We start from the raw sequence: 15,364 nt of genomic DNA, 5'->3' as shown, positions 1-15,364 counted from the left end.
CTGATCGGAATATCCTCTCCTCTTCCCCTCTCCCCCTCTCCCCCTCTCCCCCTCTCTTCTCATCCCATCTAAAACATCCTTTGATCTAGCTGAGAATCCAGATCTCTCACTTGACTGAGACTAAGGGGATTTACCTTTACCTGAACCTCGTGTCTCCTTATTCATGATGCATTGCCCTCTCCCTCTCTCTTTCTCCTCTATGGTAGTCTAACTGACTGTTTGCTCTTCTCTCCTTTCCTTCGCTGTGGTCAGTTCAATCTCTCTTTTTCCTCTCGTCTGATGCCTTGTCCTTGTTTTATCTGATGGTAACAAACCGATCCGCACGGGTGAGTTTGTGTGTATGTCTCCCTCTCTGTCTTCATGCTATTGTGCTATTACCTTTTTCACTAACGACGCACATACCTCTACTCTAATTTTTACTCTTTCCTCTTTCCTCGTTCCATTGCCGCTTCTCCCTTTACACCGTCGTTTCCCACTTGCTCCCCCTTTTTCTCCCTTTGGTTGAGTAAATCCCCACAACCATCACCGTACCACTCAAAGCGAAAAAAAAAGAAGAAGAGGAAAATATACTTTCATCATCATCGTTGTCGTTGTTAGTCTCCGTTTCTTTTTCTTGGTCACCTTTTTAGTTTCATTTCCCTTCTTCCCTTCTCCTTCTTCAAATACTTCTTGCGCATCAAGTTTACTTGGTGTGCCTTTTCATCTCCTTCTTGTTCAACCTATATATAACCCTCGACCAGAGAGAAAGTTGTTTCCTTCTGTCGCCCCAGGTTATACAGTCAATCAAAATATACCTCGAAGTCGCTTGTGTTGAGCTGACTTGTATCCACGTCTCGTTTTCTCAGATTCGCACCTCTCATTCCCATTTATATACTTCTTGCCACCCTGTTCAATCGACTTGCCCAAAAATAACAATCGCAACAGACCGACTGTCGAACCAGCAATCTGATCAACACTCCCATACTCTGTGATTGACCAATTATCGCTATAAAAACTACACCGCCCTTTGTCAAACACGACTTTCGTTGACAACAAAACAACATTGTTCCTTCGTGTGCAATCTACAACTGACACCAACGTCAGCTCACACCTGTATTTTCCTATCGACGACCATACTTGACCCACCTATAATCGCCAAAAAGGGTTTCACCGCACCCATTATCCCTTGGTCCTTACTGTCTCCCAACCAGCCAATCGGTTACTATCCATTGTCAATCTTGTAGGATACTCGATCCTTTCACTCTTCGACAATCTTCTTCTTGCCTGTCAAGTTTACCAACAATCTCTTACACTCTGACTATACTCTCCAAGACACTTTAGGATCATGTCCAACCAACATTACGATCACTCAAGTGACCTTGCCGCCAGAATGGGTGGTATGGGAATCAGTGGTGGTGAAGATAACTACCCCTCACCTCAACAACCCAGCTCTCACGGTCAAAGTCCCGTCAACAACACTCACGGCTATGCCAACATTCAGACCCCGACTTCTCGGATCCCCTCATCTCAACCATACTCTCCCTACGGTGATCAACAAGGGTATCCATACTATCCCGGCACAACCACTGCAGGAGGGTTAGGTGTGGGAGTAGGATTAGATGCCACGTATGCAGCTACTGCTGGACTCGCTGGGAACCCCACCGCCACTTATGGTTTCGTCCCACCCACGCCTGATCTCATGAACCTTCCTACACCTCAAATGTCTTCAGCAGGCTACGATGGAAGTTTCCCCACCCCCACTGAGGTCTATGGAAATCAACAAGATCACAGACAAAGTCTGGGCGCGGCTCAACAAAACCCGCATAGTACCTCTCCACTCATCCCTCGAGCTACTAGACAAAACGCTCGTCCGCCACCCGTTCAATCTGCCTATTCTACCCTCCAACAACATGCAAATGCTGCTGCGGTAGCTGCTGGATACTATGGTTTTCAAGATCCCAGATCTTACTGGATCGGTCAAACCCCTAACATGTACATGCAACAAGGCAATGCCAGAAAGAAGGACTACCAGGTAAGTGTTTGCTCTACCCGATTGAGTTCAAAGGATTTCGCTGAGCTGACGATATCTACAGAACAACTCTTACAATAACTCGAGAAACCAATCTTCTTACTCTCTGAGAACAGACCGACACAATGTTAATAACTCCCACTTCGGATACAACGATGGGGTCACACCCACCCGAGGTGCTTTCACAGCCACTTCAGGCTCTTCGCCTTACTCTTTGGGTTCTCACAACTCCAACAACGCTTATCAACTTTCTCAAGGTCATGGTTATAGCGGTTTGACCGGTTATGCCCCTCATGGATATCAAGGTGCTGCTGGGTATGTGCTTCGATCGAAGAGATTCGATGATAGTGGTGTGGTCAGAAGTGCTTTGTTGGAAGATTTCAGATTGAACAAAGTTAGGAAATGGGAGTTGAAGGTGAGCTGACGAGATTCCCTCTCCTTTCCACTTATGACCTCTGTATGTCCTGTACAACAAGCTGATGGTAGATCTATATTCTGTAGGACATCTTCGGCCACATTGCAGAATTTTCCGGAGATCAACATGGATCAAGATTCATCCAACAAAAGCTGGAAACCGCTACAATCGAAGATCGACAAAAGTTGTTTGATGAGATTATGCCAAACGCTTATCAACTCATGACTGATGTCTTCGGCAATTACGTTACCCAAAAATTGTTCGAACATGGTGATCAAAAGCAGAAAGCTGCTTTGGCCAAGAAGATGGAAGGTCACGTTTTGGCTTTGTCCATGCAAATGTATGGTTGTAGGGTGAGTCATCGGCTGACATATACGCTATCGATCGCGGAAAGAGCTGATATATTTTCATTGCACACCAGGTCGTCCAAAAAGCTCTTGAACATGTTCTGGTAGATCAACGAAAGACCCTCGTCTCCGAGCTCGAAGGACACGTTCTTGAATGCGTAAGATCCAGCAATGCCAATCATGTCATTCAGGTATGTCCCTTCAGCTATAATCCTTGATCGTAAGAAGGAAGCTGATGTTGAGGTCACTTTATCCTGAACAGAAACTTATCATCCTCGGTCCGCCACAAACTGTTCCCGATGCATTCATCGGTCATATCGAAGAGCTCGCTAAGCATCCTTATGGTTGTCGAGTCATCCAGAAGATGTTCGAGAATCTCGAGGATGAGATGAAGAGGACCTTGCTGGATGAGATGCATGAACATACTCTTGACCTCATGGAAGATCAGTTTGGAAGTGAGTACTCATCATTCTGGATAACGGGTACTTGTAGCTAACCATCAATGAAAGACTACGTCGTTCAAAGTGTCATCACGGAAGGAGCACCTGCCGATAGAGATAAAGTGATCGAGATTATCAAAGGGAGAGTTGTCTCACGTGAGTTGTTCTTTTACGGGGAGACCTGAGCTCAGCTGACGAAGTGTTGGCCAGTTGCTCGCCACAAATTCGCTTCTAACGTGGTTGAGAAAGCTATCCTCAGTGCCAATGATGATGACAGAAAACTACTCATTGATGAACTTGTCGCAGTCAAGGAAGACGGATCTAACCAAGTTGGTATGCTCCTGAGAGACGCTTTTGGTAATTTCCCCTTACAGGTCAGTTTTCCTCCCCGATCCTTGTTGGGTGGTGCATAAGCTGACGTATCCGCCTATGCAGACTGCTTTAGTAGCTGCATCAGCCGAGCAGAGACAGGAGGTAAGCTAGCCATCTGTGGATCGTTTGAGCGAAGCTGACTTTTTATTGAACTAGTTGCTGGACTTGATCAACCCCATCATCCCTCAGATTCGAAACACCCCTGTAGGAAAACGATTGGAAAATCGAATCAACCAATTCGATCTTGACGATACCTCAACAGCCAACACCAGCGACACCGAAACTACACCCGGTGGACTTACCATGTCGAGATCTACCTCTGAAGAGACCGGTCCTCAATCTCCGCCTGAAATCAAACATGGTTTGAGAGCGAAATCGACCACTCCGAAGATCGGTAATGGTAATGGTAATCGACTTGGAGGTAAGAAGGAGGCTAAGACTTTGGAGGACCTCTTGGGATAGGTTGAGATGGGTACTGTACCTTCTATCGCTCCGATACGCGAGGAGAGAGGAAGTCTGAGAAAAGTTTGGTATGGTTTGGTAAGAACGGGAAAAGTGGAAAACACCGAAAGAAAAGAAAGAAACCATTTGGAATTATATTGTCTTGCGTTTGATATATCAGTCTTTGGTCTTTGCTTACTTTGATATTGCGGGAGTTGGGGATGGGAAAGAACGAAAAACAGAGTCTACATATCATCAACACCATTTCTTCTTTTTCTACTATTTTATATCTCCGTCTTGCTTTCATTTTTTTGCTTTATTTCGCTTGATTTGTTTATACATATATATGCTGAGATGCTAAAATATCTTCTATCGATTCTGTATCTCCCTCGTGAAGAAAGATTGCGAGTCTGACAGGTGATGATGCCACATGTTACGGATAGAGTGTTAAGCATAAGCGCGGGATGATCCGGCGGAGGTAGTGACATCATCGGGGATGATAACAACAACAACAGTCACAACAACAAACATGAGGTTGCCACCATGTTTGATCAGAAATATACACATATTATTGTGATGATACATGTATTCTTGATATCTATACAAAACAATGTAATCCAGCCTTCACACTTCAAATCAGCCCAACAACTCTTCATATCGTCTTCCAGAGGTACTAGACACCGCTTTATTTCATCCTTAACGCATCGAGTATAAAGACCACCACATCGAGCGAGACAAGGTTGCAGTTCAAGATATCCTGTAAGTCCTTTCCGAAAGAGTCACCATCGTAATGAGAAGGTGCAGTATCTGATCATCAGATGAACATTCCAGCTTCGTGCAGACACTATTACATATCATCGTCATACACCGTTCACGGCGCTATTTCACGCACTACTGTTATAACCCACCCGAAGCCATCATATAACGTCAGCTCTCCCTCACCATAGCAATTCTCGGCTGCAGAACATCATACAATGTCAACTTCCAACAATCCCCATCCCCATCCCAACGTTATCCTCGTGCCTGACGTTCAGGAATACATGCGAAACGACCTCAGCAATAGGAAACGCACTTCCAAAGGATTTTCCATAGATCTCAAATTCACCACAACCCTTCCTCCAGAGGCGATACAGGCGTACGAGAATATCCCAAAGGTCCTCAACCTGTCTGGAATAGTCGCGCTTCGATCGTCTTACGTTCAAGAGGGAAGATCAAGGGTCGATCTGTACGGTGGTGACGAGACTATCCGAATGGCCAGTGGAGTGAAGTGGACTTTACATATGAGGACGAATAAGACGATGTTTCAACCTTATATGTTCTGGTTGGCGGATAATGTTGATGATGAGATCAAATCTTGGGAGGCTCAACTGGATGAGAGACTCAGAAGGAAGGATGAGGCTGTATCTGGGTAGAGGATAATCATTGGGCTCGGACCGGGAACCGTTGGAGCTGCAAGTACGACTTGAAGTGAAGAGACACGAGGTAAAGTCATGGAATGGTAGATAGAAGTCTCGTCGCATTGGTATGAAGATGATCTTCTTCGCCCTCAAAAGAAGAGACCGGAGTATTTTCATAGTCTATAGTCTGATGCAAAGATCGCGAGATGCGATTACATTACACATCGGAGAAGAGTCGCTGAGTTGGCTGAGCTTTGCTAGGAAGCAACAACGAGCATCATACGAAGCCCCGGAAATCTCTATGAGAGTATCTCACCACAAAATCAAAGTTTGATTGTTCCACTGCCAGGTGACAATGTTTCCAGTGACTCGAGTTTACAAACACATGATGGGCATTCTCATGGACCTTGTCCCAACCGGTACTAGACGCGACTGTTGCTGTGTAGGTGATATTCGAACAATCACTCAGATTGTTCAACATTGGTGAATCCGTTACTGACGACACGTTGTTTATCATGATCTGAAGGTTTTACAAGGTTGACCTATCAACTGGTTATTCATGTATGTATGTATTCTACCTATGCCATTTATCCTATGAGTAATAATCCTGCAAAATACGAATGATCGCCTGGACGTGCATTGGTCTCTGAATCGTGAATTTCGGTGATAAGAGGGCTTCCCTCGTCGGTGTTAAGTATACGAGAGACAAGTGGTCTTTGGTTATAGAAGTGCCACTGACCCTGCGTCGAGAGTAATCCCCGAATTCGCCAGTTTCCGCGTGGCTCAACGAATTATTGTTATACTCCTACACACCGTATCCTGTACGGTGCATGGTGAGGTGGTATGGTGAATGCTTGCACTGGACACCGTTAGCATCTCTTTTCGATACATTTCATCGAATGTCTTGTTAAGTTTTACCTCTTTTCCAACCATCAACATCAAAAGTGAGTATCACCACAACGACATATTATCAACACGACATTCACAAGTAGGCATAGCTGATATAGGTATTCAAACTCGCACAGATGGCCGTAGGAAAAAACAAGAGGTTGTCCAAAGGAAAGAAGGGTATCAAGAAGAAGGTTGTCGACCCCTTCTCCCGAAAGGGTACGTTGGTGTTTTACTTGGATGGGATGGGGATGGATAGTGAGATGGGATCGCAAGGAGAGATAGCTGACTTTGGATGCTCGTTCTTGCTTCTGCTCAATTATCCTCTTCAACAATCACCATCTCGCATACTTGACGATCATACACTCCAATCTGACGACAACCCCCTTCTCTTGCCACATCAAATTTTCATGTCGTTCGAATACGCGGGGATGGGACACTTGTGATACACAGAATGGTACGACATCAAGGCCCCTTCGTTCTTCGAGAACCGAAATGCCGGTAAAACTCTTGTAAACCGAACACAAGGTCTTAGTGAGTGTGTAGTCTGCTCCGAGGGATCAAAGAATATGTCACTGACAGCGTCTGTTTGACTCGCTCAGAAAACGCCAACGATTCCCTCAAAGGCCGAGTTGTCGAACTTTCTCTTGCCGATCTTAACAACGACCAAGAGCAAGGTTTCCGAAAGATCAAGTTGAAGGTTGAGGATGTCTCCGTGAGTCTTTTGTGCTTTTCATATCGCACTTAGGGCGGTTGACTAATATCGTTGGTCGTGCTCGCAGGGAAAGAACTGTCTCACCTCGTTCGCCGGAATGGACTTCACCACCGACAAGATCCGATCCGTCGTCCGAAAATGGCAATCATTAATCGAAGCTCACGTTGACGTCAAGACCACCGACGGATACTTGTTGAGATTGTTCGCCATTGGTTTCACCAAGAGACAATTCAACCAAGTCAAGAAGACCACCTACGCCCAATCCTCTCAAGTACGAGAGATCCGAGCCAAGATGGTTGAGATCATGAAGAGAGAGGCTGAAGGTTCAGACTTGAAGGAGTTGGTTCAGAAATTCGTTCCTGAATCAATCGGTAGAGAGATCGAAAAAGCTGCCAAGGTGGGTTTATTCACACATACACATATCGTCTTGGGACATAGAAGACTGGGAGTGTTGTAAAAGTTCGCGCCACTGACATAACTTTCACCTCGCAGGGCATCTACCCTCTTCACAACGTCTACGTAAGAAAGTGCAAGATCATCAAGGCCCCCAAGATTGATGCTTCCAAGCTTCTCGAACAACACGGTGAAGCCACCGACGCCAACACCGGTGCCAAGGTAGTCAAGTCAGGAGAATTCGTCGAACCCGAGGTACTCGAGTCCGTATAATCTGGTTCTTTTGTTTACGACTATCATTGGGATGAAGTAGTTGCATGTATACCTATGGCAGAAACATTCAGACGATGTTGCAATTGCACTGGACGCAGGGATCAGAAATGAGATTGACTGATCGTTTCTGAGATGACAGTCACGAGCATATAACATTCAAAGTCATGAGGAAAGGGAACAGTCAAGCTCAACGAAGCCTTTTCATGATGCATAATGGGTACAGTTGACGTGGTCGTGCTTGTCTCTCTATCTGTGTGCTGGTGCAGTTTTCGACAGCAGCGAAACACAATAGAGCCACCCGGGAGGAAACAAATAAATTTGAATGCCATATCCAGTATTATCAGGCAGACATGTGTGGATGACGCGTGAAAGATTATCAGCCTCATGGGCGATCATTCGCAGCTGTGTCCTTGGAAGACTGGTGTCGGTATCAAAGAGCAAATCATGATCATTCACATATCACAACCTGATCAGCTATTCCTCTTCCTCTTCATCTCCATCTCCATCATTGATACCTATCTTCATCCGCTTCTCCTTGTCCTTCACTCACCTGTCGGAGTAGTTCACACTTCATTTCGTTTATAGCCATTTGTCCAAGTTGAGGTGAGTTTGAGTTTGGCATTCAGGATATCCCTCAGTTTGAGAAAGGTCGCGTCACCTTTCCTCCCTCATCAGATCATCAGATGATAATTACACTAAACTCTCATACAAGCTGACATTTGGATTCATCTTCAAATAACCTACCATTACCTCTGCCACTCGAATATACATACTCTTGTCTCACGTCAACCGCAACAACGTACTCTCACCAATCAAAATAAACTTTGGCTATACCCTATCTCTTCCCAAATGTGAGTCACCTATTCAGATTGCCTCCTCCACCCACTCACCCTCACACCAAACGATGACACAGCTCACACGTATATATATGCTCCTATAGATCCAACACCTATAGCTTTCATACCCTCGCCCAACTCTTCCATCTTTCAAGGTCACCTCGAATTCATTTGAAGATTGATTATCCAGATTCGCTTCCATTTACCCATTGTCCTGGTGATCTTCCTTCCTCGCAATTTAAGATTTGGTTTCGACCTTAGAACTCAGAAAAGAGAGGAACTTTTACCTTTACTTTAGTTTGACTCGAGTAATCTAATCACCATATTTACGTGCGTATCTATTCATTCACTTGATTCTGTATAAAACCCTTTTCCCACGCCCTCCCCTCCTTGAATTGACATATAAATCATCATTGACCTTTCTTTCCAAAGTCGTCCTGACATCTGTCATCTGTGATTTGACTGTTCCTTCTTTCTTTCAAATCGGAATCGTTGGGCTGGTTCGCTTATACTTTTGTCTTTTGTTACATTCGTATTCCTTTGCACTTGCAATCACGAAAACTTGGTTCACATTCGACTCTTTGTCAATTTCAACCTTCTTTGACGGCGACGGATTGCTATTCCTACGTCCTCATTGCCTAAAACCTCTTCTCATTCTCTCACGACAACCCTCTACCATAACGACCATCACGATAACGTTACCTATAAATATCAAAACGAAATCTCAACGATATCCCGTATCTTATATTACGATAAATCGATTATCTGTACCTTGCCGCCAACCAATCGATTGATTTGTCAACGGCCTCATCCCCTCTTACAATGGACGGGGCTTCGATCGCATCTCGACTATCTCAACTGCCAAACGCCTTGGGCTCACCTGGATTCCCACCAAATTCACACAATGGTACCCATAACCCCAACCCACCTTTCGGTACTCCCGGGATGAATGATCCTCGAACATCGATGATCGGTAATCCTTCTGCTTATCTACAAACCCTGACGAATCCGTCGTTCAGTCCAACTTACAGTCAATTTCTCTCGTCCTCGCTGACTCAGTCGTTGGACGGGCTAGATCCCGATATTATGAAAGTGAGTATTGATCCACTTCTCATCGCCTTTGATAGCATGTGTATTGCGCTCTGTGGCTGATTGTTCGTGATTGATTACGTTTTCAGCGTCCCTTTGATACGTCTAACCTTCCTGTCAATCCTATGAACGGAATGCAACCTCAAATAGACACCTCTTCCTCCAACTTTGATAGTTTCCCACCTAAAAAGGCAAGATACGATGCTTCCTCTCAAGCGAACGCAGCTATAGCGACGCCAGGGGGACCTACCAACTTGGGTGGTAATAAGCCTTTCACTCCCAACCAATTCAATGGTGGCTCAAACCATGGATTTACCGGTACTCCTCTAAATCTCGGTGGACCTTTACACCAAACACCTCAACAAACCCCTGGTATTGGTCAACCTGGTTCTGCCACTGGAAATGGTCTTCAAGGTACCCCATTCATGATGAATGGCTTGAATGGTATGATGGGTATGGGCGGATTTGGCATGGGTGGCTTCCCCTTGAACATGGTGAGTTGACTTTCTGACTGCTCCACTCAATAATCGCAATCAAGCTGATCTGTCGTACAGCAAAACTATGCTGGATCGCCAATCGTCTCGCCTTCCATGAACCCTAATACTATGACTGGTAACTACGGTCCTGCTGCTGCTGCTGCCGCGGCCGCCGCTGCTGGGAATACCACTGGACGAACAGTCTATGTCGGTAATCTTCCATCTGGTAAGTTCACTTGATCATGTGCTTTCTGAGTCTACAAGCTAATCACCCCTACAGAGGCTTCCGTTGATGAACTTCTCAACCTTGTTCGATTTGGACCTATCGAGACTGTCCGTCTATTACCCGAAAAATCTTGCGTCTTCATCTCTTTCCTTGACGGATCAACTGCCGCCGCTTTCCATGCCGACGCTTCAGTCAAGAAATTAGCTCTCCACGGTCAGGAATTGAAGATCGGATGGGGTAAACCATCTGTCGTCCACCCCAACGTTCAAGCTGCTGTAGCCAACAGCCAAGCGACCAGAAACGTCTTCGTGGGCAACCTTGATCCAGAGATGAATGAGCAACAACTACGAAACGAGTTGAGCAAATTCGGCCCCATTGATCAAGTCAAGATTGTCAGGGACAAGAACATTGGTTTCATCCATTTCCTGAGTATTGGTACTGCTGTCAAGGTTGTCAACCAGTTGCCTGGAGAACCAGGTTGGGAAGGTAAACGAGTGAACTACGGAAAGGTAAGCTCGCTTGCTGTCAGGAATGTGATTGCATTGAGCTGACCAGTTTGTTTATAGGATCGATGTGCATATGTGCCAAAAGCTCAACAAGATGCCGTTCGACAGGCTCAGACTCAAGCCATGACCGCCGTCGCATCTCAACACTCTCAAATGCCCGGTACACCCTTCTCCGCCTTCTCACCCATGACAGCTGGATTCGGCGGATTCGGTACACCTGCTTCAGCAGGTTTCGGATCTCCCCTTTTCGGTAACGGTTTCCCATCTGCTGGTGGCTCAGGATTCATGGATCAAAACGCTGCGGGACAAGTCGGTAATCGAACTGTCTATCTTGGTAATATTCACCCTGATACGACAGTGGAAGAGCTATGTAACAATGTTCGAGGTGGAATGTTACAACAGATCAGGTATCTTTCTGAGAAACATATTGCTGTAAGCTACTTCCCACAGCGCAGATTGAAAGTGTAGCTGACAAGCCAGTCATCTAGTTCATCACATTCGTCGATCCTGCAGCTGCCATGCAGTTCTTCCAACATGCTAATACAGTTGGCCTGATGATCAACTCTAGAAGATTGAAAGTCGGATGGGGTAAAGCGTCTGGTAACATCCCTCCTTCGTTACTACAAGCGATCCAATCGGGTGCTAGCAGAAATGTATATATCGGTCAGATCGCAGACTTCACCTTGTTCAGCGAGGAGAAATTACGTCAGGACTTTGGAGAGTTTGGCGGTGAGTATCAGCTGTACTTGGATTTCAGTGGACATACAACTGATTTGGGATGATAGAAATCGACATGATCAATTTCCTGCAAGAGAAAGGAGCTGGATTTGTCAACTTGTAAGTGGAGTTCAGCTATACGATCACCAGTGGCACATATAGCTGACGGTGTCACCTCAATAGCACTTCCATACAAAATGCTCAAAAGGCAATTGAAGGCATCAAGCTCAAACCTGAATATGCTACTCTGCGTATCTCATACGGTAAAGACAGATGTGCCAATCCTCCTAGATCATCTCAGTGAGTAGTATATCCCTTCTCCTACATGGAGGAACGATGCTGATGAAGGATCATACAGTCAAACACCCGGTGGTCGACCTAACAATAACCAACGAGTCGAGTCAAACTACAATCAACCACCCAAAGAAGCTCCTGTAGCCAACGAGGTGAAACCGACTGACGAGTTGTTGGAAGATGGTGATTACCCTATTGAGGATGATGGGTATCTGGGAGAGGAATTGACGGATGTACCCACTTCATACGAGTAGTGTATTCGCTAGCATTATAAAATCGATTGAATAGGGGATGTTGGTTGGTTCTTTTGATTATGTTCTCTTATCTGTTTTCTTTTCTTGATCGTTCCTTTCGTTTGACGATATATATATATTCATTATCAGACAAGAATGAATTGTTGTTTCTGCATCTGCATCTACATCTAGAGTGAAGTTTCCTATACCGGAAACAGATTTAACCTTTTTGCGATTTTAGGATGGTTCAGGGTCTTTGGGCTGAGTTACGGTATATCGCGTTATGCTCACTTCTGGGGGTATTTTTTTGATTTTATCTGCATGAGTATGAGTAAAAGTGTATACAGTACACGCATCGTGGTACAGTGTCTTGGATAAAGCTTTATCAGCAGAGTGCATTACCACCATCAGCTACAGAGAAGTACACGTCGATAGAAGGAGTCATTTCACGTGAATGGGCGAGTGAGTAGATACTGTACAATACTGTGCTGTACCTTTGCCGTTCCTTTATCAATAATTGATGCTACTCTAGTTCGGCTCAAACTCTCATACTGGGTAACGCGCGCACGGATATAGACACGTCTTTATCAATTTCGATTTCACTTTTTTCCCATACTATCACACCAACAAACTCAATCTATTGATCAGACATCTTTCTCTTCTTTTCATCTTACAACAGTACTAGTACTCCTGGTATCATCGTGTGCATGGTATCGACCACATCACGAAGACCATCTTCACCCGAAAAAGAAATAGACGACACTCATTCAACTACCACTTCCTCTTCTTCGAACTCAATCATCGCCACCCCTTCTTCCGACTCTCTCTTTCAACAGACCGAATCCACACCGACACTCCGTCAACGCCAACGCCACTCTCAACCTCACGCTCAAAGTGAAAGAGATAATCTAGCCACCACGCCGGCCTCACCTAAGATATCGACCGCGCCCAGGATGTTCTCCTCGCGCAAGTACACGCCTTTGCCCACCTCCTCTTCCAACGGTGGTGCAGCCCACAGGAAGAGGGCAGGAGGTGGGATGGCCTCGTGGAAGAGATATGCTCTGATAGGTACCGGTGTTCTGGTGTTGCTCGCTCTGGGGTATAGTCAATTTGGGAGTGGGAGAGATAAGAGCGTGGTGTGGGATGAAGAGAGTGAGTCTAAACTTATCCCTTCGGTCTGAGCTCACATCAGCTAACTTTGAGCTTGTAGACACTTATACGCCCGCTCTGGATGACGATATAGTCTCAGGCGACGGGGTAGACTACTCCTCTCCTCCCTTCAGACCCCTCGACTCCGACGTGGCCAAACCCCAGTCAAACCATCAAGATAATGATGATGACGACGACGCGGAAGAACCGACTTTCCATGCATTACCCATCGGCCACACTCGACCACCTGCATCAGATGACGAGCTCGACGAAGATGTTGCAGAAGCTATCGAAAGTGATAAACCCAAATCATCCCCTCACGACCCAACCACCTCCGAGGCTCAGGGTGCTTCACACGCTTCAGAGGATTTCACTGAAATTACCGACGAAAATGAGGATGGTTCCACAGGATTCCCAGGATCCTTCGAAGATGATCCCAACCCCGCTGGTACATCGGCCTGTACCAAGCCTCACTCAGCTGAAAAACCAATCGTCCAATATGCGTTGACCATCGATGCTGGATCTACTGGATCTCGAATCCATGTATACAAATTCAACAATTGTGGACCATCCCCCCAATTGGAGTACGAGACTTTCAAGATGCTTAATCCTGGATTATCCGCTTATGCCCGTGATCCCACTGCTGCTGCTGCGTCTTTGGATCCATTATTGGAGGAAGCTCACCGAGTGGTACCTAAGGAACTATGGAAGTGTTCTCCAGTAGAGGTGAAGGCTACTGCCGGATTGAGGTTGTTGGGTCAACAGGAGTCTAATGCCATTTTGGACGAGGTTCGAAATAGACTGGAGACCAATTGGGAGTTCGTGGTGAATGGTGAGAAGAGTGTGGAAATTATGGACGGGAAGGATGAAGGAGTCTACGCGTGGATTACTGCCAATTACCTTCTTGGGAAGATTGGGGAAGGTGTCACTTCAGAAGATTCATTAGCCGTCATGGACCTTGGAGGAGCATCTACTCAAATCGTTTTTGAACCCAAGTTCCCGGCCGATACGAACCAAGCCTTGGTAGAGGGTGAACACAAATACCAACTCACCTTTGGAGGAAAAGATTTCACCCTGTATCAACATTCCTACCTCGGTTATGGGCTCATGCGAGCGCGAAGATCCGTACATAACTTGGTAGCGTTCACTTGGTCCTTTGGTCAAGGTCAGGTACATTGGGATGAACTTGATGAAGGTACTCAGGTGCCCAACCCATGTCTGTCCAAGGGAATGAGTAGGAGAGTGGAGTTGGACCCACCCGGAAGACAGGCAGTCAACGTTACGATGCATGGAGGTAATGGTGGATTCGAGGCTTGTAATAGGGTTGTGGAGCTGGTCATGGCCAAGGACGCGTGAGTGTGGTTCACTGTTTAGCTGTTTATCATCCCATCATATCCTCCTCGGAAGCATCGATCCTTGATACTGCCCCATGTATCCTTTCCTCAGGTGTATCGCTTACTGACCTTGGCAACTCCACAGCATCTGCGAGGTCAAACCATGTTCATTCAACGGAGTGTATCAACCCTCCCTCCTCGACACCTTCCCAAGGGGTCAACTCCTAGCCTTATCATACTTCACCGACCGAATCAAACCACTCATGACCAACTCCCTCCTAACCATCGCGGACCTCACAAACCTCGCCAAAGACGTCTGCGCAGGTCCCGAAACGTGGAACAAGAGGTTCGGCAATAACCCCACTGCCATGGCTGAGTTGGAGGATCGACCGGAGTACTGTCTCGATCTCACGTTCATGAATGCCTTGCTGGGGTTGGGGTACGAGCTGTCGCCTGAGAGGGAGCTGATGGTGGAGAAGAAGCTGAAGGGGGTCGAATTGGGTTGGGCACTTGGTGCGGGGTTGGCGTTGGTTGAGAATGCCAAGTTGACGTGTACGGCTTAGACGCGGTGATGAGCAGACTGGTAGTATAGATGGGATAGGACATTGGGATCTGGGATTTGGTATATGGTTAATGGAAGAAGGGTAGTATGAATGGCTTGGATGAAGGATGGCTTACTTAGTAGATTACAGATATGCCTTCAGAGCTGAAGGAGTACCCTTCCAGTAACTTTTGTATATACCCTATCTCATAGACAAGAAAAATGGAAAATCAATCCCACAAACAGAGAATCTCTCCTCAACGTATCTATTACA

At 46.0% G+C, this 15,364-nt stretch overlaps 5 protein-coding genes across 5 annotated transcripts; all 5 read left to right on the top strand.

Annotated features, from left to right (window-relative positions):
• Window positions 1-1,324: 1,324 nt before the first annotated feature.
• I302_104844 (uncharacterized protein) lies at window positions 1,325-4,044 on the top strand (the record flags this gene model as incomplete). Its single annotated transcript, XM_019195656.1, has 9 exons — window positions 1,325-2,011; window positions 2,073-2,423; window positions 2,510-2,776; window positions 2,845-2,961; window positions 3,033-3,225; window positions 3,280-3,366; window positions 3,421-3,584; window positions 3,646-3,684; window positions 3,739-4,044. The coding sequence occupies 9 exons, from the start codon at window positions 1,325-1,327 to the stop codon at window positions 4,042-4,044; spliced, it is 2,211 nt and encodes a 736-aa protein (XP_019042479.1).
• A 953-nt stretch (window positions 4,045-4,997) lies between these two features.
• I302_104843 (uncharacterized protein) lies at window positions 4,998-5,435 on the top strand (the record flags this gene model as incomplete). Its single annotated transcript, XM_019195657.1, has 1 exon — window positions 4,998-5,435. The coding sequence occupies one exon, from the start codon at window positions 4,998-5,000 to the stop codon at window positions 5,433-5,435; it is 438 nt and encodes a 145-aa protein (XP_019042480.1).
• A 1,010-nt stretch (window positions 5,436-6,445) lies between these two features.
• Window positions 6,446-7,689, top strand: I302_104842 (40S ribosomal protein eS1; the record flags this gene model as incomplete). Its single annotated transcript, XM_019195658.1, has 5 exons — window positions 6,446-6,527; window positions 6,762-6,842; window positions 6,911-7,023; window positions 7,091-7,420; window positions 7,516-7,689. 5 exons carry the CDS (start codon window positions 6,446-6,448, stop codon window positions 7,687-7,689), a joined length of 780 nt encoding a protein of 259 aa, XP_019042481.1.
• Window positions 7,690-9,347: 1,658 nt separating this feature from the next.
• Window positions 9,348-12,087, top strand: I302_104841 (uncharacterized protein; the record flags this gene model as incomplete). Its single annotated transcript, XM_019195659.1, has 9 exons — window positions 9,348-9,617; window positions 9,704-10,108; window positions 10,169-10,316; window positions 10,371-10,825; window positions 10,883-11,254; window positions 11,311-11,551; window positions 11,608-11,659; window positions 11,723-11,839; window positions 11,898-12,087. 9 exons carry the CDS (start codon window positions 9,348-9,350, stop codon window positions 12,085-12,087), a joined length of 2,250 nt encoding a protein of 749 aa, XP_019042482.1.
• A 686-nt stretch (window positions 12,088-12,773) lies between these two features.
• On the top strand, window positions 12,774-15,112 carry I302_104840 (uncharacterized protein; the record flags this gene model as incomplete). The annotated part of the gene is made up of 3 exons (XM_019195660.1): window positions 12,774-13,218; window positions 13,277-14,567; window positions 14,695-15,112. The coding sequence occupies 3 exons, from the start codon at window positions 12,774-12,776 to the stop codon at window positions 15,110-15,112; spliced, it is 2,154 nt and encodes a 717-aa protein (XP_019042483.1).
• Window positions 15,113-15,364: the final 252 nt, after the last annotated feature.

This window comes from Kwoniella bestiolae, chromosome 3 (assembly GCF_000512585.2).
Source record: "Kwoniella bestiolae CBS 10118 chromosome 3, complete sequence".
NCBI lineage: Eukaryota > Fungi > Basidiomycota > Tremellomycetes > Tremellales > Cryptococcaceae > Kwoniella > Kwoniella bestiolae.
This window is presented reverse-complemented; position numbering and strand designations above follow the sequence as displayed.